Source organism: Perognathus longimembris, chromosome 8, assembly GCF_023159225.1.
Source record: "Perognathus longimembris pacificus isolate PPM17 chromosome 8, ASM2315922v1, whole genome shotgun sequence".
Lineage (NCBI taxonomy): Eukaryota > Metazoa > Chordata > Mammalia > Rodentia > Heteromyidae > Perognathus > Perognathus longimembris.
In genome coordinates, this window is record NC_063168.1 from 11254972 (window position 1) to 11280346 (window position 25375).

The 25375-nt window shown below is 40.2% G+C and overlaps 1 gene segment (V, D, J or C); it reads left to right on the forward strand.

Annotated features, from left to right (window-relative positions):
• On the forward strand, positions 1-23896 carry LOC125356185. The segment is given in 3 exon segments: positions 1-87; positions 10348-10540; positions 23158-23896. Coding segments are annotated over 3 exon segments (360 nt in total).
• Positions 23897-25375: the final 1479 nt, after the last annotated feature.

Sequence of the window (25375 nt, forward strand, 5' to 3'; positions counted from 1 at the left end):
CTGTGTAGGAGAAGGTCCACTCAGCACCCAGCATGGACATGAGGGCCCCTGCTCAGCTCTTGGGGCTCCTGCTGCTCTGGCTCCCAGGTAAGGGTGGACAAGGCTGCAGATTGCTCATCCCATGTTAATAGAGATGCTTGGCTAACGGCTTTTATGTTTCCAATATCAGGTGCCCGATGTGATATCCAGTTGACCCAGTCTCCATCCCTGTCTGCATCTCTGGGAGGCAGAGTCGCCATCACTTGCAGGGCCAGCCAGGGCATTGGCAATAGTTTACATTGGTACCAACAGACACCAGGGAAAGCTCCCAAGCTCCTGATCCGTTATGCAACTACTTTGGAATCTGGGGTCCCATCGAGGTTCAGTGGCAGTGGATCTGGGACAGAGTTCACTCTCACCATCAGCAGCCTGCAGCCTGAAGATGTTGCCACTTATTACTGTCAGCAGAGTTATAGCTGGCCTCCCACAGTGATACAAGCCATAACAAAAACCTCCCAGGGCAGCAGAAGTGAGAGGCTGGGCTGCCCCAGCTGCTCCACCTGCTGCCTCCACTGATGACAGAGCTGCTCAGATGCAGCCAGTCTGTGAAGGTCACTGGAAAGCATTGAGGAAAAGGGCGTGAAGGCATCTGTACACCCTAACTCTGTTTCCTTCTCACCCCCAGCTGTCCATACCTGACCATGCCTCTTCCGACTTACAGACAGCACAGGTCTGCACTCATGTGTAGTCCAGGTTTGCTATAATTTTGCAGTCACTCAAATAAGTAGAAGCCACAGTAGGTATGCCATAATAGGTTTTGAAAAGCAAGGTGATATTGCTTTTGAAAAGGGTTTTTGAAAACTAATTTTGCAAAGAAAAAATAGCCATTAGCATTTAATACAATTTTTATTGCCACAGTCTAATTGTATTTGAAGTACAATATGGTGTTTGGATATGTTCACATACTGTACAATAATTCAAACAATGTAATTAACAAGTTAGTTCATTATATTAAACATCGATTTCTTGTAGTCAGGGACTTTTTCTTTAGCAAATAAAAGCTTTCAGTAAAAATCTTATTTCAAGTCACATGTTAATTTATTCAACATTCTAATATAATTATCAGATGATTAACTTATTTTATGTTGAAAAACAAATTCATTATTATTTCTCATTGCCATGATCTCACCATTGAAAGTAGAATGTGGTATTTATTTGTAGTAAATTGAATAAACATCAAGATAAAAACTAATAAAACTTTGTACCCATGCATAGGAAGGTATGGGTATAATTTTTTCTTATTCAGAGCTCAAATGGACAAAGCATCATTGGCTCCTGGCTCCGTTCAAAGAAATCTGCACACAGAAAAATAAAAATATGAAAATGTGACTAAATAGCACTCATTTAAGAATTTTATTGAAACAAGTAAGAGGTATAGATACATAGTGACCCATTTTACTACTTACATATTACAATATTTAGTAGAGTTATCTCCACAACTTCTGATGTATTTGGTTTCCAACCGAGCAACTGGGGTGCCAGACAGGTTCTTTGGCACAGATTTCACACTGACCATCAGCAGGGTCGAGGCTGAGGATGTTGGTGTTTATTCTGCTTTCAGCATACACACCTTCCTCCCACAGCGATACAGTCCTGAACTGAAACCTCCCTTCTGGCTGGGTGAGCCGCCCTCATGCTATGTTAGTTTGGGGAGCAGCAGAACAGATTGTCTACTTATTAGGAAGATACTGTGGTCAACGAGAGAGTGACTCTTACTGGACATAAAGATTATGTGACAATGTGACAACATACAATCCACATAGGGCAGGAGAACTCATGGGAACGCAAAGACCAGGAGATTTCAGATAAACCATGAGGTATTATCGTCTCTAAAATAGTATTGTTGCCAACCAGTAATGTAGTAAGCAAATGTATTCTGTGGTGATTTTATTCCTTTTACAAGGAAACTTCTAATATTCCCATCATGCACAAGGTTCTTGTCTACAAGTATAGTGTAGATTATACATGAAATTTGTAATCATCTCTTCACAAACAAATATTTTTTTAACAAAAGAAAAAATCAACTCAACATGGATACAATATTCTTTTCTTTGTTATTCAGTGTTTTCAAAATTCACCACTATCCCAAACACACTGGCAACATGTTGTAAATACGAAATCATAGACCATGTTAAATCTGCCAAATGTGAATTGACATTTAGCAGGTGATCCTTATTGGGTTTAAGAAGTTGTGTGTAAGCCAAAAGCTGGTGGCACACCACTGCAATTTTAGCTCCTCAGGAGCCTGAGATCTTCGGATTGTGGTTCAAACCAGCCAAGGCAGGAAAGACAGTAAGACTCCTACCTCCACTAAACCACCAGAAAGCAGGAAGAAGAGCTGTGACTGAAGTGGGAGAGCACTAGACTTGAGCAGCCAGAGCTTATGGACACTGCCCACCTCCTGCGCTCAAGCCTGAAGACTAACAAAAACAGACAGACAAAAAAATAGCCCCTAAAACAAAAAACCTAACTGAGTTTAGAGGATGAGTATCAAGGTTGATACTCAAGGTTGATGTTGTTTACTTCTCTACTGGCCCCATTTAAGAATGTATATAGTTAACCCACATGTGAAATGTATTGCAGGTACACACCCATGTATGTGCATTGTATACACACACATGTGCACACACACACAAGGTCCATGTCCACTTGTTATTACAAAGTAAGTGAACTGAGTTCTGTACAAAAACTGTTTTGTTTTGTCTAACCCACAATTTTAGGTGTAGAAAGTTCTAGGTGCGGTGTCTGCTCAAACAGTGCAATCCAGCCTGATGGACTCAAACAACTCTCTGTAGAGTTTTTCCCATGACATGCAGTTAACATATCTGGTTCCCATCTGTGGACCCAGCCTAAGAGCCTCACTGACAGACATGTCCATCTGTGTCTTGGAAGGTTGTAGATCAATAGGATTGAGTCTTTTAAGGATTGTATTCTCATGTGTGACTAGAAAAGATCTCCTCTCTTTCGGAATATCCATAGGAATACAAAGGGAAAGAATGCTGGGAAACTCACTACCTGAAAGAATTTGATGAGAGTAGTTCACAGCTGGTCATGGCCCAACTCTCAGAATAGATCCAGGAGCGCATTGCCCAAGACCATGTTCACATATGCTTCTTCCTATCAGCAACCTGTCAACATAGCAAGTTTCAGTCAGTCTTAGTCAATGGAAAAAGTAGTATTTACATGAACTATGTCAGGGACACAAACAAAACTACCTCTTGACACATAGGAAGCAACACAGCTAAACATGGATGGAATATTACTTTCTTTCCTACTCAATTTATCCAGAATTCAGAATCAACATCAGCATCACTGAGAATGTGTTGTAAATTCAAAATTACAAAACCACCTCCTACCTACTGAATGTGAATCTCCACTTCAGCATGTTAACAAATGATCCCTGTCAGGCTTTTAGGAAGTTGTGTTCAGAGTATGAGTATAACCGATAGAGATAGGATTTCTACTCTTAAACATACTTAAATGCATTTGTATTTAAACCACATTTCTCAGAATTTCCCTTTCTCTGTGTCTCTATTTCTCTGTTTGACTGTTTGTCTCTCACTCACAGCACACTGTGCCAGTCCTTTATTGTAACAAAGGAACTGACCTAAGCTCTTAACGAAGAAGAGTTTTATTTAACTAACAGTGTTAGGTGCAAACAGTCCTAGACGCAGTATCCTCATCTGTCTGTACACAGGCGAGGCCAGTCTTACTTGTGCCACAATAACGTTACTAAATAGAAAATGAGCTGCGAGTTGAGATGACCAAGCATATGGTTGTCTTCACTTTATAACAAGTGAATATTATGTAACACCCCAGTTTTAATCCTCTCATGGAAGACACTGCCAAAGGCCCAATCACTTCCCACAAGGCACCTGTTTGCATGGCCAGGTGGGGTGCATCGTGGCATCAGCACAAGCCTTCTTGGCCATGTGCTCCTTCTTCTCAGGTGATGTTCTGCCTCACCTCAAACTCAGGATCTTCAGAGACAAGAACTAGAGAATGAAATCTGAGACAAATAAGTAGAAACAGGTTGTTTTGGGTTGGTACAGGAAACATTTAAAGATCTTATGTTAATTTAAAATAAGCAAAATGATATGTATGTGTGTCTATGCATATATAATTATCTAAAAGTAGTTCCACTAGAGAGTTTCAAGTCAACATGTCAGTGTACGAGTGCAATGCATCTTGATCAATTACTTCCCAGAAGAAATTTGTAAGAATTATTAGATTAATTTTCCATACAAATACAGTGTGGAAAAATGACAGGATTTTAGTAGATATAAATATTGTAACATTGAATGTATAGTCACACATTCATGTATCAACATTTCTACCATTTTCCTCTTCTATTATAAAGGCCATTGGGACACTAGCTGTAAGAGAAAATTTTATTCACCCTGACAATTCTTTAAGTAAATCTTAATAAAGAGTTCTTTGGACGCAGAATTTCTAACATTGTAGCTATCATCCCTGAACAGATAACTTTGTAACTATGGTATCAGATACCTCTTCCTCTGGCTCTACTCTGTGCTCTCATTGATCAACTCCCTTGAGGATCTTTGCTGCTGATGGTGGACACTGTCTTCTTCTGGAATAGCTGAAGCAAATTCAGGGCACCTTGGCCCTCAAATCCACTCATTTTCCTACATGCTGTCCTTGAAGTAAACATACAGGTAATTGGGTCTCTGGTGCTGTTTTAGGGTGGCAGCAGCATATGGCCATGCAGAACAAAACATTCACAGTGGGGTCCTTCTTGCCAGTGCTGCAGGCATCATGGATTTTGTTAGTCATCACCAACCAGAGAGCACAATGATGCCACTTCTCTCAGAAGAGCAGGCCTTGCCCTCCTCTTGGCTCTTCTCACACTGTTGACCCCACCTGGCTATATGCATATTGGTCCCTAAGGAGGACCTTCCTTTCCAAATCTGAGATAAAGGCTCAGCTCTGAACCTGCATTGACCCGGCAAGACTCCTCATTTTACTCCTAGAAATGAAGTCCTTCTCTCAGCTCCTGTGGCTGTTAATGCTCTGGATCCCTGGTAAGGACAAAGGGAGATGAGGAATGGGAGTGGCTGGGAGGGTGAACTCACAGCTTCCAGTTGTGGCCTATGTGATAGATGCGCTGGTCTTGTTATCCTCCATGGGGTTTAGCTCTTGGAGAAAGAGAAACATTTCAGAAGAAAGTAAACCCTTTGCTTCTGTGATGACTCAGCTTGATAAGAATAATGCAGGGAACCACTGAAGATCCATTTATATTTAAAAATATTTCCACTTTTAACATAAAATACTTTAGATTCCAAGTCAAACTATGAAATATTAACAATAGGCAATATGTATCAAAATGAAAATTTAAAAAGTATGCTTCTCTATGTGTGCACATAACCTTGTACTTCTGCCTTATTCTAATTTTAGGATGCAGTGGAGATGTTGTGCTCACCCAGACTCCACTCTCCCTGCCTGTCACCCTGGGAGAGCCGGCCTCCATCTCCTGCAGGTCTAGTCAGAGCCTCCTGCATAGCAATGGAAACACATATCTGAATTGGTTCCTGCAGAAGCCAGGCCAGTCTGCACAACTCCTGATCTATTTGGTTTCCAACCGATTTTCTGGGGTCCCAGACAGGTTCTGTGGCAGTGGTTCGGGCACAGATTTCACACTGACCATCAGCAGGGTGGAGGCTGAGGATGTTGGGGTTTATTACTGTTTTCAAGGTACACATGTTCCTCCCACAATGATACAGCCCGGAACAAAAACCTCCCTTCTGGCCCTCATGCATTGCTGGTCTGGTGAGCAGCAGAGCATATTTTCTGGGGGGGAAAAGGGAAAAAAAAGAAGAGAAGCACAAATAGCACAATAAAAAAAACCTATTGTTTCCACGTGAAAAGATGATGAAAATAATCGAACAAATGAGGTCTCAAGAGATATATAAAAGGTATCAAATGGAAATCTGAGAATGGAAAACAATAACTTCACTGAAAATTTCATAGGTTAGGTGAAGATTCCAGTTGATGATAGGAGAAAAATCAGTGAGTATTAAGAGATCAATCGAAAATTTGTAACCTAAGGACAACTTCCAAGAATAATCTCCAAAGCCTCAGCAGATTATGTGTAATTGTGAAGAGAAATAAATACATAAATATTTCCAAAAGGAATGGAAAAATAGAGAAATTGACGGAGACAAACAGAGAGACAGAAAGAATGACAGGTAGAGCTGAAAAAATATTTCAAAACAACCTGGGAAATCTTTTCAAGTGTAGTGAGATACAGTAATTCAAGATAAAAAAAACCCACAATTGGATGAATTAGAAGCCAATTCATGAATTTTCAAGTTATGGATGGAATGTTCAATATGAATGGTCTAAACTTGGAGAAAAGAATCTCACTGTGTTCAGAGAACAGGTAATAGAGACATTGACTACATTTTGGTCATGATAAACAAAGGCCACAAGATGGTGGGATGACATTTAAATGCTGATGAATAAAAAAGAATAGAGAGCCATTAATTTTACCTGAGAAGTGACACAATATGTTTAAGAAAAAAATGAAAAAATCATAAAGATGTGCCCACAAAAAAGTCAAGGGTAAATAATGTTTAACCACAGGAAGTGAGAATAGGCAGCAAACTGAGGCAATGAAAATTTGAGGCCTCAGAAACAGTTTCAAAAGTACCCACAGAGCACTACTTTCCTCCACATTTATGTTCATGTTCAAGTACACAGAAGAAGAACACGCATGGCAGATGACTGAAGGAGAGTTAGGAGCAGTTTGGGATTGGGAAGGGGGGGTGAAGAAGCCACCTGAGGATTTGAAAGGTCCTGTCCTTTATACTGAACCATGAATGTATGCAGTCTACACTCATTACATGGAATATCTGTCATTTACACTGTATGTATCTAGTCCTAATTCAAAAATAAAAACAATAAGTCTTACATCTACACAAGAAGTAAAAAAATCTATCTCTGCATAGAATGCAACCTCTTTTCTTCCTTTGCCTTTATAAATTTGATTTTATTGTCAAGGTGATGTACAGAGGAGTTACAGTAACACGATAGTGAGGACATTTCTTGTCATAATTGTTACCCCCTCCCTCATTTTCTCTCACTTCCTTCCCTCTAGTTCCCTCCACCCTGAGTTGTACAGTGAATTTCCAACATATTGTCTTATGAGTTTTCTATTTTAATACTTGTGTGAGTTCTTAGATAACACATAGCCACCCAGTCATTCAAAGCAGATTTCTTAGATTTCTATCCATGCTAATACCATCTCTAGTCGTGAGTCCTCACATACTTAGGAATCACCATTGTCACTGCACCACAGGACAAAGAGTTTCTCCTATTACATCTCACAACCTAGAAATCCCTCTGTCACCAAGAGATTGAAGGTGCCACAGCTCCCTCTGGGGGTAGAAGGAAATACCTTCAGTTCCTGAGTTCCTGTAGAGCATTTTCTTCATTTGTTCTTACATTAAATGCAAAGAACCACATTCGCAGAAGTATGCAAACACAGTACCATGAACATTCCTAGATAAGAACTTTTTGAAGAAATCAAATAGAACCTTTGAACTCACAGAACTTTCATTTTAATGCAAAGGGAAGACAATGAAATAGCTCCCTTGCTGCTCTGGCTCTATTTCCTGAGACTCCCCCAACACACGCCCTTACCCCCCACCCAAAGCAACAGCATTGCTCAAAAAAAGTGAACAGGTCGCATCTTGGACCACGTTGTGTCTCCTAATCTCTTAACATGATTCCATTGAGAGGAAGGGGGGAGAAGTTACAATTCAACTCTGATGGGATCTCACTGACTTAACCAAGTCATCTTCGGAACAAAAAAGCCTCTGGTTTAAGCTTTATTTGAGCTTCCTCTCTGGAATTTTCTTTAGTTACTCTATTCTTCTATTTACTGCATTGTAATTGAAATCTCTGACAATTGCCATGAAATTTTGTCAATGAGTTCTAATGAATATTTTTCAATAACAAAAAATTATCATATCCTACTATGTATGTATAAAAACATACAACTATACTTCAATTTAAATTGATTTTAAACAAAAACAAGAAGGAAAGGCATGCAATAAAAGTAGGTTAACCCTTTCTTTAAAAATTAACCTTGATGGCACTAAAAGACAGGTTATTAGAAAGGCTTGTTCTGATTAGAATATCATATGAGCCAGGTACTGGAGGCTAATGCCTGTATCCCTAGCTACTTAGAAATCTGAAATTTGAGGATAACGGTTCAAAGCCAGCCAGGAAAGGAAGTCCGTGAGATTCTTATCGCCAATTATCCACAAAAAGTATCTGGACGCAGAGCTATGACTCAACTAGTAGATGGATGGCCTTGAACACTAAAATTGTTGGACATAGGCAACACCAGAGTTCATTCACAGGACCAGCTTAAAGGGCTTCATATGTACGAGGCAAGCTCTCTTGCCACTGGGCCATATTCCCAGCCCCACCAGGTATTCTTAGTTGGCAGTACAAAATGGTCCAAACTTATCTTGTTCTTTTTTTTGATAAAGAATCTTTCTGGAAGGATCACTGTTTTCATTTATGAGAGAATAGGTTGGGGGTTCACTCATGATGGCGCTATTATTGGAACCAGAGCATCATTACTTCTAGGCAAGGAAATATTATCCATCCATGTTTCTATTTGTCAATTAATATGTATGTATGTATCTATATATACATGCAAATTTATGGTGATTTCTCCACTTGTATCAATAACAAAATGTTATTATTAAATAAAATCGTAGACAAAAACGTCTCTTATTTTCTTTTTCTTCACAAGATATTCAGTATACTATCTATGAAATATGTTATTAAAGTTAGACAGAATTTTTATCTAATTATGTTGCATTTTGTTACCCCAAGAGTAGGAATTTTGGCTGTAATTATCTCTCCTGAATTTAGTCGTCGAATAAACAGCTTTTCTGGATGATATGAAACTCCTGCCACTTACACTGTCATGTCAAACACTCTACCTCCCACATTTGTTCATACACTCCTTAGACTCTGATAACGCTGATAAGGTGAGCTAACTTTGCATTCCATGCAGTAGTGAGTTCCAGGGCCCTGATAACTGAACAGGCAAATCCACACATATGGATATACTCTTGTGTCATTCATCTAGTCTCCTTCCAATATGGCTGTCATTTCCATGTGCTGCTGGCTCCAAGAATTCGTTCAGAGATTCCAACATAATATTCATTTTTAGGGTTCCACTCACTCTTCTTGAGCCCAATATTTTAAACCCAGCTGTTGAGCACAGTGTTCTCTTAGTAACTAGAAGTGCCCACCGAGTGGAAGAAATAAATGCATGTTTAGTCAACAAATAGATTCCAGGTTACATGAGCTCATACTACTTTTCAAGGTGAATTTCTGCTTCTGCACACAGTAGCTGGGGAGAAGACATATAAAACCTCCAAAGAATAATATGAGGACCTTAAGTATGGACAATTGAAATTTCATACAAGGCTAAATTGATTTTTTTAATGGTTGTTCAAGCATGAAGGGAGAAAAATCTTTGAAAGGATTTGATTTTATAGAGCATCCGGGGGCAAAAAAATCTCAGAAATGGAGGAGAAAATAAGGCTAAGAAGTAGAATATAGATGTCCAGGAATTTTCTTGTCAGTGCAACAGCTCCATTTCCTTAGTTGACCGCTATGGATTTCATTGTAAGACAGCATTGTTCATATGTTGCTACCTGAAGAATATCAGCGAATCAGAGCAATTCCAAAATTTTCTGTTGTGGATAATAAAGATGTGCCAAATTTGTCTTGTGTAAAATTTGTCTGTAAATATCTGAAACTAACACTACAGTGGGAAGGTCTCAATTAACAAATTAAAAAAAAAGATGCTTTGGTCCTCAAAGGGACCATTGGCCTGATCAGCCCATAGGAAAGCAACTTTGTGATTCTCTTCTGTGGCTACAACATATTCTGTTGATGACCTAGGTCCGCTGAGACTCCGACTGTGCAGAGTTGCTGAGATGAGGCAGCTGGGCAGATGTGCTTAACCAAGAGTAGATGCTGCTGATTTGCATGCGCCAACAGCACAGCCCGCTATGCTCAGTACTTCTTCATGGGCTGCTCACACTCTGCAGCTGTCAGTCCCAGTCAGCACCCAGCATGGACTTGAGGACCCCTGCTCAGCTCCTGGGGCTCCTGCTGCTCTGGCTCCCAGGTAAGGAAGGACAATGATAGGGATTACCACAGCACAGCTTGATTCCTGACACTTCACTCTCTAGGGAAGCCTTCTCATAACTCGATCAATATTGTGGCTATTTGTTTTCATGTTTCTGCTTCCAGGTGCCAGGTGTGACATCCAGATGACCCAGTCTCCTTCGTCACTGTCTGTGTCTGTAGGTGAAAAAGCCACCATCACTTGCAGGGCCAGTGAGAGCATTGGGTACAGTTTAGCCTGGTACCAGCAGCCACCAGGGAAAGCCCCTAAACTCCTGATCTATGCTGCAGAGCTATTGGAATCTGGGGTTCCATCCAGGTTCCGTGGCAGTGGATCTGAGACAGAGTTCATTCTCACCATCAGCAGCCTGCAGCCTGAAGATGCTGCCACGTATTACTGTCAAAAGTCTGGTAATAGTCCTCCCACAGTGATACAAGTCATAACAAAAACCTCCCAGGGCAGAAGTGAGAGGCTGGGCTGCCCCAACTGCTCCTCCTGCTGCCTCCACCTGCTCAGAAGGCTCACAGACACAGACAGTTTTTAAGAATCTGAATTGTGGCATCCATAGATACTTATGCAACAGTAAAACATATAACTAGATATTCTATTTCTGTTATTATTTTATTAGCATCTTTATATATCTGTACCTATTAATAGGATTCTGAGGTTCTCCGTATGCCTATTATGTACATGAATGGTCTTCGTCCACCATTCTTCTGTGCTCACCCTCCTGCCCTCTCACCATGTGCCCTTTTCAGGCCCACAGAATCCCTATTCTATAGGACTTTTTAAAGTTTGCTGGAAGCTGAAACAGCATACGTAATGGTCTTGGGTTTAACAATTTTGTTTCACAGGGTGAGCTCCAGTCTCATCCATTTTGATGCAGATTATAGGACAGCATGTTTCTTTATGCATGTTGTGCATTTATGGACCACTTAATTGCTAGTCTCTCTTCTGTTGTAGGATACTTCACTGAGTCCAAATTTTCACTAGAGTGAGCAGTGTCACAATAAACATAGACCTACAAAGTTAATTTATAAATGCCACCTTTACAAGTTGCCTTTTCCCCTTTGGATATATACCCAGGTGTGAGGCAGCCAAATCATCTGGTATGCCTTTTTCTAAGGTAGTTTAGTGACCTCCATACTGGTATCCATACCAGATATGGTAACTTGTATTCCTACCAATGGGTCAAGTTCATATTAAGGGAGACGTGATTGATGTCTGGTCTCCAAGTTCTCTTCATCTACTCCATTTGATCACATAATTCTGCACTTATCTATCCTCTTCTAATTTTTCCACAGAAATAAACTGTAAGTGTGTCAAAATCTTTTAGTTAAACCTTTACAAGTCTGGTCTTTTAGGAAGACCTGGGGGAATCTAGAAGGAGGAAATTTCTTAAGGAAAAACAGACACAAACAAGCATGGGTCCTATATATGATGTGTCAATAGTCATCTTAAGTTCATTATTTTCTTTAAAAGTCTATAAATGAGATACTGTTTTTGTGTTCATAATTATAATTTAGATTACGGGAGGAAAATCAGCTAGTGGCTTTGGGTTTCCCCATCATTTGTTTTGAGTTCAGTGACCATTGTTTGTAATGAAAATGTTTGCAGCATATCCTGTGGTCATATCTTTTTCCTGCTATTTCACAAAATATGAGTTTGTATGTGGGAAAGTGGGCATTGCATTTATTAACCAGCTGTTCAACTCATGGGGGGAGGGAACTGTGGAGGAGGGAAATGGGGAAAAATGAAAGACAAGAACAAGTCAGATAACAAATGTACTTCTTTTACATATGAAACTGTAACCCCTCTGTACATCACTTTGACAATAAAGAAGAAAAAAAAAGAACTAGGGAAGGGAAAGAGAATACCAATATCTAGAGACAAAGGATAAAAAGACAAACTATTCCAAAAGCAATACTTGCAAAACCATTTCATGTAATGATTGTTATATCACAGTTGTAACTACTTTCAACATCCCATGTGTATCTGTAGCTTCTACTATTGATGATGTTCTTGTATCACCTTCTTGTGATTGTATCTACACTATCTCTGTAATCTTATCTGAGTATACTGGAAACCATGTATACTGGTATTAGAACTAGGAAATTGAAAGGGAATACCAAAATTGAGAGACACAGAGTAAAAAAAGAGAAACAACTACAAAAGCAATACTTGCAAAACTGTTTGGTGTAAGTGAACTGAACACCTCAGGGGGGGAAAAGGGTAAGGGGGAGGGGGGAGGGGGGTATGAGGTACAAGGTAACAAACAGTACAAGAAATGTATCCAATGCCTAATGTATGAAACTGTAACCTCTCTGTACATCAGTTTTATAATAAAAACTTAAAAAAAAACATTTCATGTAAACAACTGTACAACTCATGAAGGGGAAGGAAAGGGGGAGTGGGTAAATGGAGGTGGTAACAAGTTGGATAAAAAATGTGCTCACTGCCTTACATATGAAACTAACCCCTTTGTATTTTACTTTGACAATAAAGAAAAAAAGAATGTACAGAGGGGGTACAGTTACATATGTAAAGTAGTGAGTACACTTTTAGACAAATTTGTTACATCAGCCTTCATTTGTCTCCCAATCCCCCTCACACACAATCCTCCCACCCACCCAGATTGTACAGCTAATTTCCAACATATTATACTGTGAGTACTGCAAGTCATGTACGTACAGATATTTTGCCCATTACAAGGTCTAGACGAAATTTTTCTGACCATCCAGTAAAAGTTAATTTACATTTGAAGGTACCAATGGCTCTTACTTCTACTTCTAGATAACTGACAGGTTAACAGTATGTGGTTGAAGGCCATCCTTGAAAAAAATTCACAAGACCCCTTCTAAGCAGATAGAGGTGGACACCGTGGTGTGTATCTGTCATCATAAGCTATGTAAGAGGGTGAGATTTGGAGGGTTGCATTTCCAAACTGTGTCCCATTTATCTCATATTCTCCTTGTGCTTCTACCTTACTGGCACTCCTAGATGTGGTCTCCAGCTGTTTCTTTCCTTGAAAGAAGTGATGAGTCTTTAATCAATGAATAAGATGCATAGTTCTTGTCTGCTGTTCATGGAGCATAGGAGAGAGCTACAGAGAAAAATTTGACCTTTAAATTATACTGAGACACAGAGGAGAATGGTAAGCAATGTCTAATTAGGAGATAAGGGAGTACAAACTCAGCAGATAATCAGAAAACACATGCAGGTTTAATTCAAGTGCCGTAGAGCCCAAGAAACTACTCCACCCTTGCAGAATTTGGAGTAATGCCTTAGGCTTTGTGATTAGACCTCACTTATATACTAATGCAACTCTCCTGTTTTGGTCAGAATGACCATCCATTTCAGCCTAAGAAGTGAACCCATTTCTTTTTATTAAATCTATATTGAAAAGATTATGAGCAGGGGGTTGCAGTTATGTAAGGAAGGTAATGAGTACATTTGTTTTTAAACAATTTTACTCCATTTTTCTCCCCCCAAGTTGTACAGTTCATTTCTAATGTAGTGTTAAATGACTGTCAATGCTGTATTAGTTCATCCTTTATCTTGTATATCTGTGGTTCCCTTTCCCTTTCACAGATGGAATGAACTTATATACAAGACACAAGGTACAGAAAATGATGAGAAATGAAAATAACAAAAACCTAACTACATACAGGACATAGTAAGGACCTCTTGTTTCCATTTCTTGGAGTTCATGTTGATATGCCTCATTATATATGCTCCCATATGCTTAGCAATTGGGTTATTGAGATGCCCTGGTAAGAATATCATAAACGTATTCTAATTCTTCCAAATGAGGGAAACCATGTAACATACTTTTCTTTGGGTCTTGATTACTTTGCTTAATATAACTTTTTCCAGGTCTTTCCATTTCCTTACTAATTGCACAATGTCATTCTTTCTGACAGAATCATAGAACTCCATTGTGTATATATAACACATCTTCTTGATCTATTCATCTTCCGAGGGGCACCTGGGCTTGTTCCTTATCTTATCAATGGTGAATAATGCTGGAATGCACAAAGTTGTGTTGGTAGGTTTAGCATAGACCTTTTTGTGGTCATTTGGGTAAATGCCCAGGAGGGGGACGGCTGGATCACAGGGGAGCTCAATGTTTAGTCTTTTGAGGAACCTCCATACTGCTTTCCAGAGTAATTAAAGAAGTTTTCACTGCCACCACAGTGTAATGGTGAAGATATATTTCTGTGTGTATCAGTCTCTACGGAAATAGTGTGGGATGGGAATGTGTGTGACAGAGTCTAGAGGACCGTGTGCAGAACCCGTGGTCCTATCATGCTCCTCCACTCACCGTCATCCACCTCTAGGGGATGGCAAGGAATTCCCTCAACAAGAAATATCCAAGTCACAGGAATCACACATGCCAGACTGTGCCATGGCCCTGAACAATAGCACTTGGCAGCACAAGAAAAACCACAAGGCAGCATTCCTGCCTCAGTCCTTTTCAAATCAGAGGCACACAGAGACACTTAGTTTTACAAGAAAACAACAGGGTTATGAAGTTGAAGGATGTCAGAGGCTACGTTTGAAAGTGGTACTTTTTATTTTTTTATGTTTATTCTCATATTTGTTTATCTTCCTTGCTAGGCTGGTCCTGTACAACATGAGCCATACCTCGAGCTTAGCTTCTTGAATGTTAGTTAGGATTTTATCATGATCCTTGAGATCTCTAGACTCCTATGTGGCTAGGAAAATAGTCTTGAGACACTGATACCTGACAAATATATTCACGAGTATGTTTTAAATCTATGAACTCTAGACAGATTTTGTACTGCTTCTTCATTTTTGCCTCAGTCTAATCCATATTGGTTAACTACAGTATTAAATGGTTAGAGTATCCATAAAAAAATCTCACAATTTTAGTGGCCAAAATAGCAGGTATGGAGTATGTTGTCACAGCTTTGCCTGCTGGAAGGTGAAATTACATGTCTGTGCAGCTCTGACAAAGCACCCTGTTTTCAGCAGGTTTTGATGAACGTCCAGTGAAATTTCAGCAGGCTGCACTGAGACACGTAAACTTGTGGATCTACTCTTGCTGTTGTAATTTATGCAATCTATATTTCAACTATGGGCTCCTTGCAGTAGCTGCTACACATGCAGACTGGAATGAAACAATGTAAAGTTCTTACTAAGAACGACACAACAGGACAGGATCAGATTCCATAACAAAAGAAATGATAGTTACTGAGAAAAAATTTCTAACCAGAAAATTGGTCATTCTGTCAGAGAAATAAAAAGAAATTGCAATTCATTTGGTGCATTGTTATCATGAAGAAGAAAGGATAAGTACTATGTTACTAACTAGATTGTAAAAATAATTACATGCAATCTTATATTCACATTTTTATGTGTAACTATCTCTGTAATTTTCCACTTTAAACCTAAACAATGTTATGAGCTCTCTAAGTGCAAGAAATTAGCTTTATCTTCCCTATCATCTTTTTCAGCCATGTGCACCCTAATGAATTTATGAAATCAAATGACAATATTTCTAATATTTTTATAATATCTCTAAACATTTAATGGTTTCAATGAATGTCTAGTACTGGCACACGAACAGGCCTGAGGACCAATGAAGGCTCAGCTCTGAACTTGCCTTCATCTATCAAGATTTCTCCTAGGATTATAGACTTGAGCCACCAGCACCTGGCTTCTCTATATATTATAAGTGAAGCCTTTGAGGGTGAAAAAGTGAAAGAAACTTTGATCTGTCATGTCCCCAGTATTCTCAATAACTTCCATTGTTTCTATCACTAACAACTTTCTTCCCTGATTCTTAACTGACACCTTTGGGGTTGGGGGTGTTGATTCACACCACATTCCATAGATGAGGTGCAAGACCACTATCTGGTCTTTCAGAGAAACCTTATCCTCGGATGCAATGTCCTGTGGGAATCTGTCCACACTGAGAATTACCTGTGCCTCACCTCATGGAGACAAGCTCTGAAGCTGGTACGTTGCTACATATGAACACTGTATGACAAAGAATGTTGCATTTGAGTATTTCTTAACATCCCATCTTCCTCTCTCCCTCTCCCTCTTTCCCCCCATCTCTGTCTCTCTCCCTCTCTCATTTTCTCTCCCTGAGAAAATGAGAACCTCCCTGAGTTTCTTATGTTCACGGACAGAGGAGAGAGACCAAACATATGTATTTTTAATTGAATCACAGATCCATCTAAGATTCTCTGCATGTAAAATTTTCTCCTTCTTAGTCTTCTCTCATTTTATGGATTAGCCATTGAGGTTTCTGCCCCAGGTAAAGTTTTCCAAATGGCCATCTGATTGCTGCTGTGTTTGGCTGTGGTGTGGATTGAACCCCACATGAGGAGCCGGCCTCCCTTCACTCTGGCCTCACTGCCTGTGGTCTTCGTCCTCTCTGCCTGAAGATGCCCTCTCCATACAGAGCGGCTCCAGATCCCAGTCCTCACCCTTCACAATGCTGCACTTTACCCATTCTGTGCCTATTTGAGTCACATTCCCTAAATTATGTCCTTAAAACCTTTTTATTGGGTGCCGAATGGCTCACCTCTATAACCCCACTACTCAGAAGGCTAAGATCTGAGGACCACGGTTCAAAGCCACAATAGGTAGGATAATCCACGAGACTCTTATTTTCAATTAACCACCAAAATAGCCAGAAAGGGAGCATTATTGGCTCAAGTGGTAGAGCACAGATTTCAGGCAGAGTAGCCATGCCTGCAGCTGTATCTACCCCTAAGGATTTCCACATGCCCACAGCACAGCCCACTGCCCTGAGCACTTCTTTGTGGTCTGTTCACACCCTGTGCCGGCTCAGTCCTGGTCAGCACACATCATGGACAGGAGAGGACCTGCTCAGCCTCTGGGGCTCCTGCTGTGCTGGCTCCCAGATAGGGAAGCACAGTGCTGGAAATGCACTAATCTCAGGCTTAATAGTGCTGTCTCACTCCTCAAGGAAGGTCTCAGGGCATACTTAATTCTGTGGGTATTTGTTTTGTGTTTCTAATATGAGGTGCCAGATGTGACTTCCCAATTGCCCAGTTTCCATCTTGCCTGTCTATATCTGTAAGAGACAGAGTCTCCTTCACTTGCAGATCCAGTCAGGGTATTAGTGATGATTTATAATGGTATCTGAAGAAACAAGGGGATTTTGCTAAACCCTTGATTTTTTGGGCATCCAGTTTGGAGATTCGAATCCAGTTTGGATTCAGTGGCACGGGAACAGAGTCCATTTTCACCATCAACAGACTGCAACTTACTACTCTCAGCTGAGTAGTAGCTATACAAGCCATAACATAAACCTCTCAGGGATGCAGAGGTGAGAGCTGGATTTCCCCAGCTGCTCTACTGGGTGCCTCTCTTGCTCACAGTACATCTAAGCCTTAACTGGGCTCTGAAGGTCACTGGGCAATTGGTAGAAGTGGTCAGTGACAATCTTCTCAGTCTTACCCATCTTTCTTGCCTCTCAGCCTCAGCACCACTGACCAGACAGTGCTTCTGTTGTCTTATAAAGAACACAGATCTCGGGCTGGGAATATGGCCTAGTGGCAAGAGTGCTTGCCTTGTGTACATGAATCTCTGTGTTCGATTCCCCTGCACCACAAATATAGAAAACGGCCAGCAGTGGTGCTGTGGCTCAAGTGGCAGAGTGCTAACCTTGAGCAAAAAGAAGCCAGGGACAGTGCTCAGGCCCTGATTCCAAGTCCCAGGACTGGCCAAAAAACAAAAAACAAAAAAACACACAGATCTCAGGGCTGGGAATGTGGCTTAGAGGTAGACTGCTTGCCTAGCACGCATGAAGCCCTGGGTTCGATTCCTCAACACTACATAAATAGAAAAACAGAAAAAGCTGGAAGTGGTACTGTGGCTCAAGTAGTAGAGAGCTAGCCTTGAGCAAAAAGAAGCCCAGAACAGTGCGTAGGTCCTGAATCCAAGCACCAGTCCTGATGCTTGGACTCAGGACCTGCCAATTGAAAAAGGACTGCAGAGCCTTTGGGATAAAGTATCTAGGTGGATATTATTTTCAGTTAATCACAAGAGAGGCCTTTGCCCTCCCTTCCCTCCTCTCCCACTGCTGCACCCACCTGCTGATTTGCATAGTACTCCCTAAGGAGGACCTTCCCTTCTAGGTCTGTGATAAAAGGTCAACCCAACCTTGTCTTGACCTATCAGGACTCTCCAGTTCACTCTTTAAAAAGAAGTCTTTTAGCAAACTCCTGGAGCACTGGTAAGGACAGAGGGAGATGAACAATGAAATCATGAAATTTGCATGGGAATGGAAGGAACTGGATCTTCATATTGAGTGACATAGGTCACGCAGTAGAAACCTAATATTGTGTGGGACTTAAATGATGATGATAATGATGATGGTGGTGATGATGGTGATGTTGGTGATAGTAGAACAATAAATACTAAAAACACATTATAACCATAGTATGTGAATGCAAAACGGAAAAATATCTGAAGGGAGACAGGTGAGGATGAAAGGAAATAAAAAAAGGACACTAAATGTAGAAGATGAATTAGGTATGATATAATATGTATAAATACACACATATGTTAATCATGAAGTCTCATTAAATACAGTATGAAAAACGGCAGGTGACTGAGGGGAAAAAAGAATGGAAATACAAAGACATTGGTGATGATTTTTCCAAATAAGCTGTATTCAGGTATGGAATTCTCATCATAAAATATCCTCATATTGTTAACATATGACAATTGCCATTTATCTAAACATAAAATGAATAACATGCCACGATTCTGAATATAAAGTAACCAGGGCTCTGGCAAAAAAATTGTTTAAGATAATCATTTAACTTCACAAAGAACACACAAATTTCATATGAAAATCCTGCCAGCTGCAATGTCACAAAGCAGGCACTAGAGGGCAAACCAACCTCACAAAGCAAACAACTGGAACCTGACCTTAGAGACCTTGTCAATAGGAGCTTGAAGCAGGGAGCTCTAGTCAAGACTTTCATAGCACGCATGGTGGCTGGGGCCATGTTCATAGCAGGGGCCATGCCTCCCTGCGTGCAAATTCCCATTTCATATCTTACTTTGTAAGTGTAGTCACACCTGACAAGGCTGACCCCTCCACCAGGATTCTTGTAGTGAAGTCATTACATGCAGGTCAGAAAGGTGAGGGAAGCAGGGCGGGCCCTGTAGATGCGCAGCCCTGAAGGGAAATCAGATTCCTCTGCAGTGAGCAGGTCCTACTTTTCCTCAAGGCCACAGCCGCGGTCCTGCGCTTCGTGAAGCTCAGGCTAAGAGCGAGGAAGGGCCACGGGGTGACTGCGCATTATTTCCTGGAGTTTTTTTTCACTGTCAGAATTTGAAATGAGTTAGATAATTAAAATTATATACACTATTGTATTCATTTAATATGTAGTTTAGCAATATAAAAAAACACATATACATTCTGCATTCATTCATGAAGTGCTCCTCTCTGTTTTGAGAGGAACAGACTTTCTCCTTGGATCCAGATCTCATTCGGGTTCATGGCCCAGAAGATAAGCAAGTCTACTTTTGTTCTTCCAGGAAGATCCTCAGAAATGTTTTCTTATGTCCTGCTTGGTCTTCAGCCTCATCTCTCATCCAGGTAGCTACGTCCCTCACAACCCAGGGCAGTGTAAGCCTGCCCACAGCGCTGGTTTGAGACAAATATTCCACCTCTTCCATGGACTCCAGGACCTGAAGTCTGTGCAGACTTGAAGCCCACAATCCACATGCCCACATTTGCTGCAGGCAGCCCTGGAGTGTGCATCGCGAGAATTTCATGCGTTATCCTCAGAGCCTGGATGCTTTCAAACCTACTCCCATAGATGGCCTTGGCATCTCTCTTCCTAATCCTATTAATGTGCCCTCTGTAATTTACCAGGTGTTCTTCATACCTACACAGAAACCAGCTGTCTTCTCCTTGCTTCATTTACTGCCAGCTTTGTCCTGAAGTATATGATAGAGAGCAAATCTCTCCCAGCCAAAGGGATTAGGAAGTATTCAGGGAACCATATGAATGGATTACAAAGAAATTTCAGAGGATTAGAGGAGGTGGGAATAGCTTTTAGGACATAGCTTTTTTTTTTTTTTTTTTTTTTACTAAATCATCATCAAAAGAGGGAACATTAGTATTGTGAAATATTTCCCAGAGCAGTTATGATAGCATGTGTTTCAGAGAGCACTAATATTTTACAACGTGGAGGTCATCAAATCAAGACTCATGTGAAATTCTTGTAGTGAATGGTAATGAAGAAGCTGCTGATTGGGCATCCTCTACTTGTGGTCTACTAGCTTTTTAAAAATTTAATTTTGTTGTCAAGGTGACATACAGAAGGGTTACAGTTACATATGTAAGGTAGTGAGTACTTTTCTTGTCAAATTTGTTACCTCCTCGGCAAGAGCAGTGTTATCTTTGTGCATTGGGTTCTTGGACTTAGAATGGTGAGTTCCATGTGATTACTCTACTCATCTAACTCTGGGTATGACTTTCGGCACTATGGGATGAAGTGTGTGCTAATCTCCATGTAGGGGGACCCTCTTCACTTCAATCTAGCTTCACTCTCTGTGGTCAGTTCTCCTCGATTTCCCATGATGCGTACTGTGTGGCTCCAGTTCCTTATCCCAAACCCCCTTAACCACATTGCAATTTATCCTTCTTATAGCCATATGGATCACATATCTAAACACAATCTGTAAGAACTGCTTCACTAGTGGTCACTGGTTGCTCAAGCCTAAAACACTACCTGCACAGGAGGCTGAAATCTGAGGATTAGGGTTGGAATCCAGCCTGGGCATAAAAGTCTAGGAGACTCTGATCACCAGTTCAGCAACAAAAGGATGGAAGTGAAGTTGTGGCTGATGTGGTACAACACTGTCCTTGAGCATAAAAAATCAGGAATTGAGTCAAGTCCCAGCCCTAATACACAAAAAAAGTGGTGTTACTTAGGACCTAAAAGACATGGAACTTGAAGACCTATGCAGGCTTCAGGAGCATAGTGAAGTTTAAGTGGAGTTGAGCCCTTGTTTGGGGGAACACCTCAGCTTCTGAGAGAGGAGAGTTTCCATTAATAGATAGCACAAATGTCCTCTAAAAGCTTAGTAAACATCTGGTACAGACATGCGTACTACCCACAAAGCTAGAAATGATGCCAGGTATTTTCCTAAGAATAAAGAGAAAATACCTGAAGTGAACTGTTCGAGATTTACAGAGGGATTACAATTACATATGTAAGTTAGTATATTTCTTGTGAAACTTGTTACCCTCTCCCACATTTTTCTCCCACCTTCCCTCCCCCTTGCAACGTCCCAGCTATAAAGTTCATTTCCAACATGGTGTCTCGTGAGTATCACTGTCGCATTGGTTTGTCTTTTGTCTCACCATTTTGTTGTTCCTCTTCTCTTCTCTAATTCAGACAAATGGATATACAATCCCAGGGTACCAAAATCAAATACAATGACAACAGGAGATAAACTACAGAGAAAAATGAAAAAAAGAAATAACTTCACATAGTACATTAAAAAAAACCAACATCAATGAAAAGCCTCTTGTTTCCATATCTTGGAGTTCATTTCATTTAGCATCATCTTATATAATCATATGTATATTGCTACTGAGCTTTTGTGATCCTCTGCTAGGACTATCCTAGACATATACTAATTATTAGAAATGAGGGAAATCATGGAATCTATGTTTCTTTGGGTCTGGCTTATTTCACTTAATATTAATATTCCAAGTTTATTCATTTACTTAGGAATGGGGCAATATCATTCTTTCTCAAGGAAATATAGAGTTCCATTGTGTATATATACTTCATTTTCTTGATCCACTCATCTACTGAGGGGAATCTGGTTGGTTCCATATCTTAGGTATGGTAAATAATACTTCAATGAACATGATTGTGCTGGTAGTTTAGTATGGTTTTATTTGTGGTCATCTGGGTAAATGCCCAAAAGTGGGATTTGGTTCATAGGGGAGCTCTATGTTGAGTTTGTTGTAGAACCTCCATCCTGCTTTCCACAGTAATTGAACAAGTTTACATTCCTACCACCATTGTACCTGCACATGTATTATCACTTTCTAACACTCATGTCTGGGTAATAATGGTAATTATTAAACCCTATAACATGGTTCAGGGAAACAACCTGGACACTCTAGGAATTCTTTGTCACAAACTCCACTGATATCAAATATAGGATAATTCTAAAATTAAATTCCATTGGAAATGTTTGTCTTTGAATGAATGATTTACAGGAAGAAAAATAGCAAATAGCAAATGGATAAGGAGGGAAATTAAGAACAATCTAGTCTCCTCACAGGACAACAGAAACCTTCTGTTCTTCTCTTGTCTCTTGAAACACATGATCTACAAGCATACTGGACATCCCAGTCTTTAGGTCTCTGCTTTGTTACTGAGATTTGCAGCCTGAAGCTATGACTAGCACTGCCCAGTCTTGGCTGATTTGCATGTGTGCAGAGTACAGCCCACTGCACTGGGAACTTCTTACATAGGCTGCTCACACCAGGTGCAGGAGGAGGTTCCACCAGCACACAGCGTGGACATGAAGGCCCCTGCTCCTCTCCTGTGCTCCCTCCTGCTCGGGATTGCAGGTAAGGAAGGATGATATTGGGGATTACTCATCATGTGTTTAACAGAGTTACCTGGCTTTTCATGGGAGTGTTTGGACAGCAAAATTAATTATATTGATAATGGATTTTATGTTTCCATTTCAGGTGTCAAATGTGACGTCCAGTTGACCCAGTCTCCATCCGTGTCTGCATCTCTGGGAGACAGAGTCGCCATCACTTGTAGGGCCAGCCAGGGCATTAGCAATAACTTACACTGGTACCAACAGAGAGCAGGGAAAGCTCCCAAGCTCCTGATCCGTTATGCAACTACTTTGCAAACTGGGACCCCATCAAGGTTCAGTGGGAGTCAATCTGGGACAGAGTTCACTCTCACCATCAGCAGCCTGCAGCCTGAAGATGTTGCCACTTATTACTGTCAGCAGAGTAATAACTGGCCTCCACAGTGATACAAGTCATAACAAAAACCTCCCAGGGAAGCAGAAGTGAGAGGCTGGGCTGCCCAGCTGCTGACAGAGCTTCTCAGATGCAGCCAGACTTGTAAGGTCACTGGAAAGTGTTGGGAGGAAGGTCATGGAGTCATCTCCACACCCAAACTCTCTTTCCTCCTGCTCATCCCCAGCAGCTCACACCTGACCATGCCAATGCTCACTTACAAAGAACACAGATCAGTACTCATTTGTAGTCCAGGTTGTGTTAAAAGTTTGCAGTCACTCAATAAAGAGCAGCCATTTTAGTTACATCAGGCAGGTTTTAAATAGTAAGACAACATAACTTGTGAAAACGATTTCTGAAAAATAGTTTTATAAAGAAAAACATCATTGAAAATGTTTGAAAATAATTTTTGATTGCCAGGTATAATTGTACTTGAAGTACAATTTGAGGTTTGGGTACGTGTCTACGTCGTGCAATGGTCTGATGCATGTAATTGACAAGGTAGTTCATGACCTTAAACATTTATGTTTCTCATAGTTAGAGGTGTTTTTTTTTCCTTTCTGGATGTGAGATATTAAACAAAACTTACTTCAACTTACCTGTTAACAGTGCACCACATATTTCAATTCATTTACCATAAAATGAATTTCTTTTTCATGCTCAATATCAAATTCTTAATAATTTCTCAATTTGACTGTCTCATCTATTGAAAGTAAAATGAATCAGGATATTTTTAGGAAATAATTTTAAGAAATATAAAGATTTTAGTGATGCTATTTTGGAAGCTTTGAACATCAATATTTTGTGTATGCTGCTTGATAGAATACATTTGAGACAATTATGCAACTACGTGACTGGTCCAGTTACATTACATCAATATTTCTAAGACGAAACAGAAAAGTGCCTTCCATTTACCATACAGACATACAGAGTCATAAATTCACATTTAGTAATTAAAATGTATTTTTCTGTATGAGAATGTGTGTGGAAGTGAGAAGTTGGATTGGGATGGACAGGGTGAAATTAATAAAGGGGTGATGTAGATCAAGACACATTGTATTCATAAACTGACATATATAATAGTTAGCCTTTTGTACAACTACCTATAGATATTCAAAACAGAATTAAAAACATGTACTATGTATGGAGCTCTCCCTTATCCACACTCTCACCTCTGTCCACATGTTCCGAGTTTGTGTTGGATGGGTAGGATTAAGTCTTTCATGGCTTTCTAATTTCATATGAAATTTGAACAGATCACAGGGAAGCTGGGTGAAGGAGAGATGTGCTGGGGAGGAGGGAAGGTGAGAGAAAAAAACGAGGAAGGAGGTAGCAAATTTCACAAGAAATAAACCTTACCTTACATATATAATCTTAACTCCCCTGTACATCACCTTGACAATAAAAATTAAAAAAGGTATATAAAAAAAGAAATGCACTTCCTGAAGAGACTGTGGTTAGTTCACAGCTACCCAGTGAGGTCCTGGCCCCACTCTCAGAATATGTGCAGGAAGGCATTGCCCAACACCATGTTCACACGGGCCTCTTCTTACAAGCAACTGGTGACCACAGCAAGAATTTAGTCAAACTCAGCCAATGAAAAGTGAAGTATTTGCATGAAATATGTAAGGGACACTTCTCAACTAGAACTACTTCCTGACACATAGGAAGCAAACACAACTAAATATGGGTGAAATGTTATTTTGTTCATACTCAGAATGTGTCCGGATTTCATAATAATCAACAACATCTCTGAGAATATGTTACAGACACAAAATTACAAAACTACCTCAGATTAGTGAATCTGCACTTCAGCATGTTAACAATGATCCCTGGAAGGTTTAGGAAACTGTGTTTAGTAGATGAGTATTTCATGTAGAGAGATGCTTTTTACTGCATAGTTAGATCACTTAAGAGCATTTCTATTTCAACCACATCTCTCTCTCCATCTTTCTCTCTTTCTCTCTCTCTCTCTCTCTCTCTCTCACACACACACACACACACACACACACACACACACACACACACTTACCATTCCTTTTCTAGAACAAAGTAGTTGACCTAAGCACCAAATAAAGAACAGTTTTGTTTAACTCACAGTTTTAGATGCAGAAAGTTCT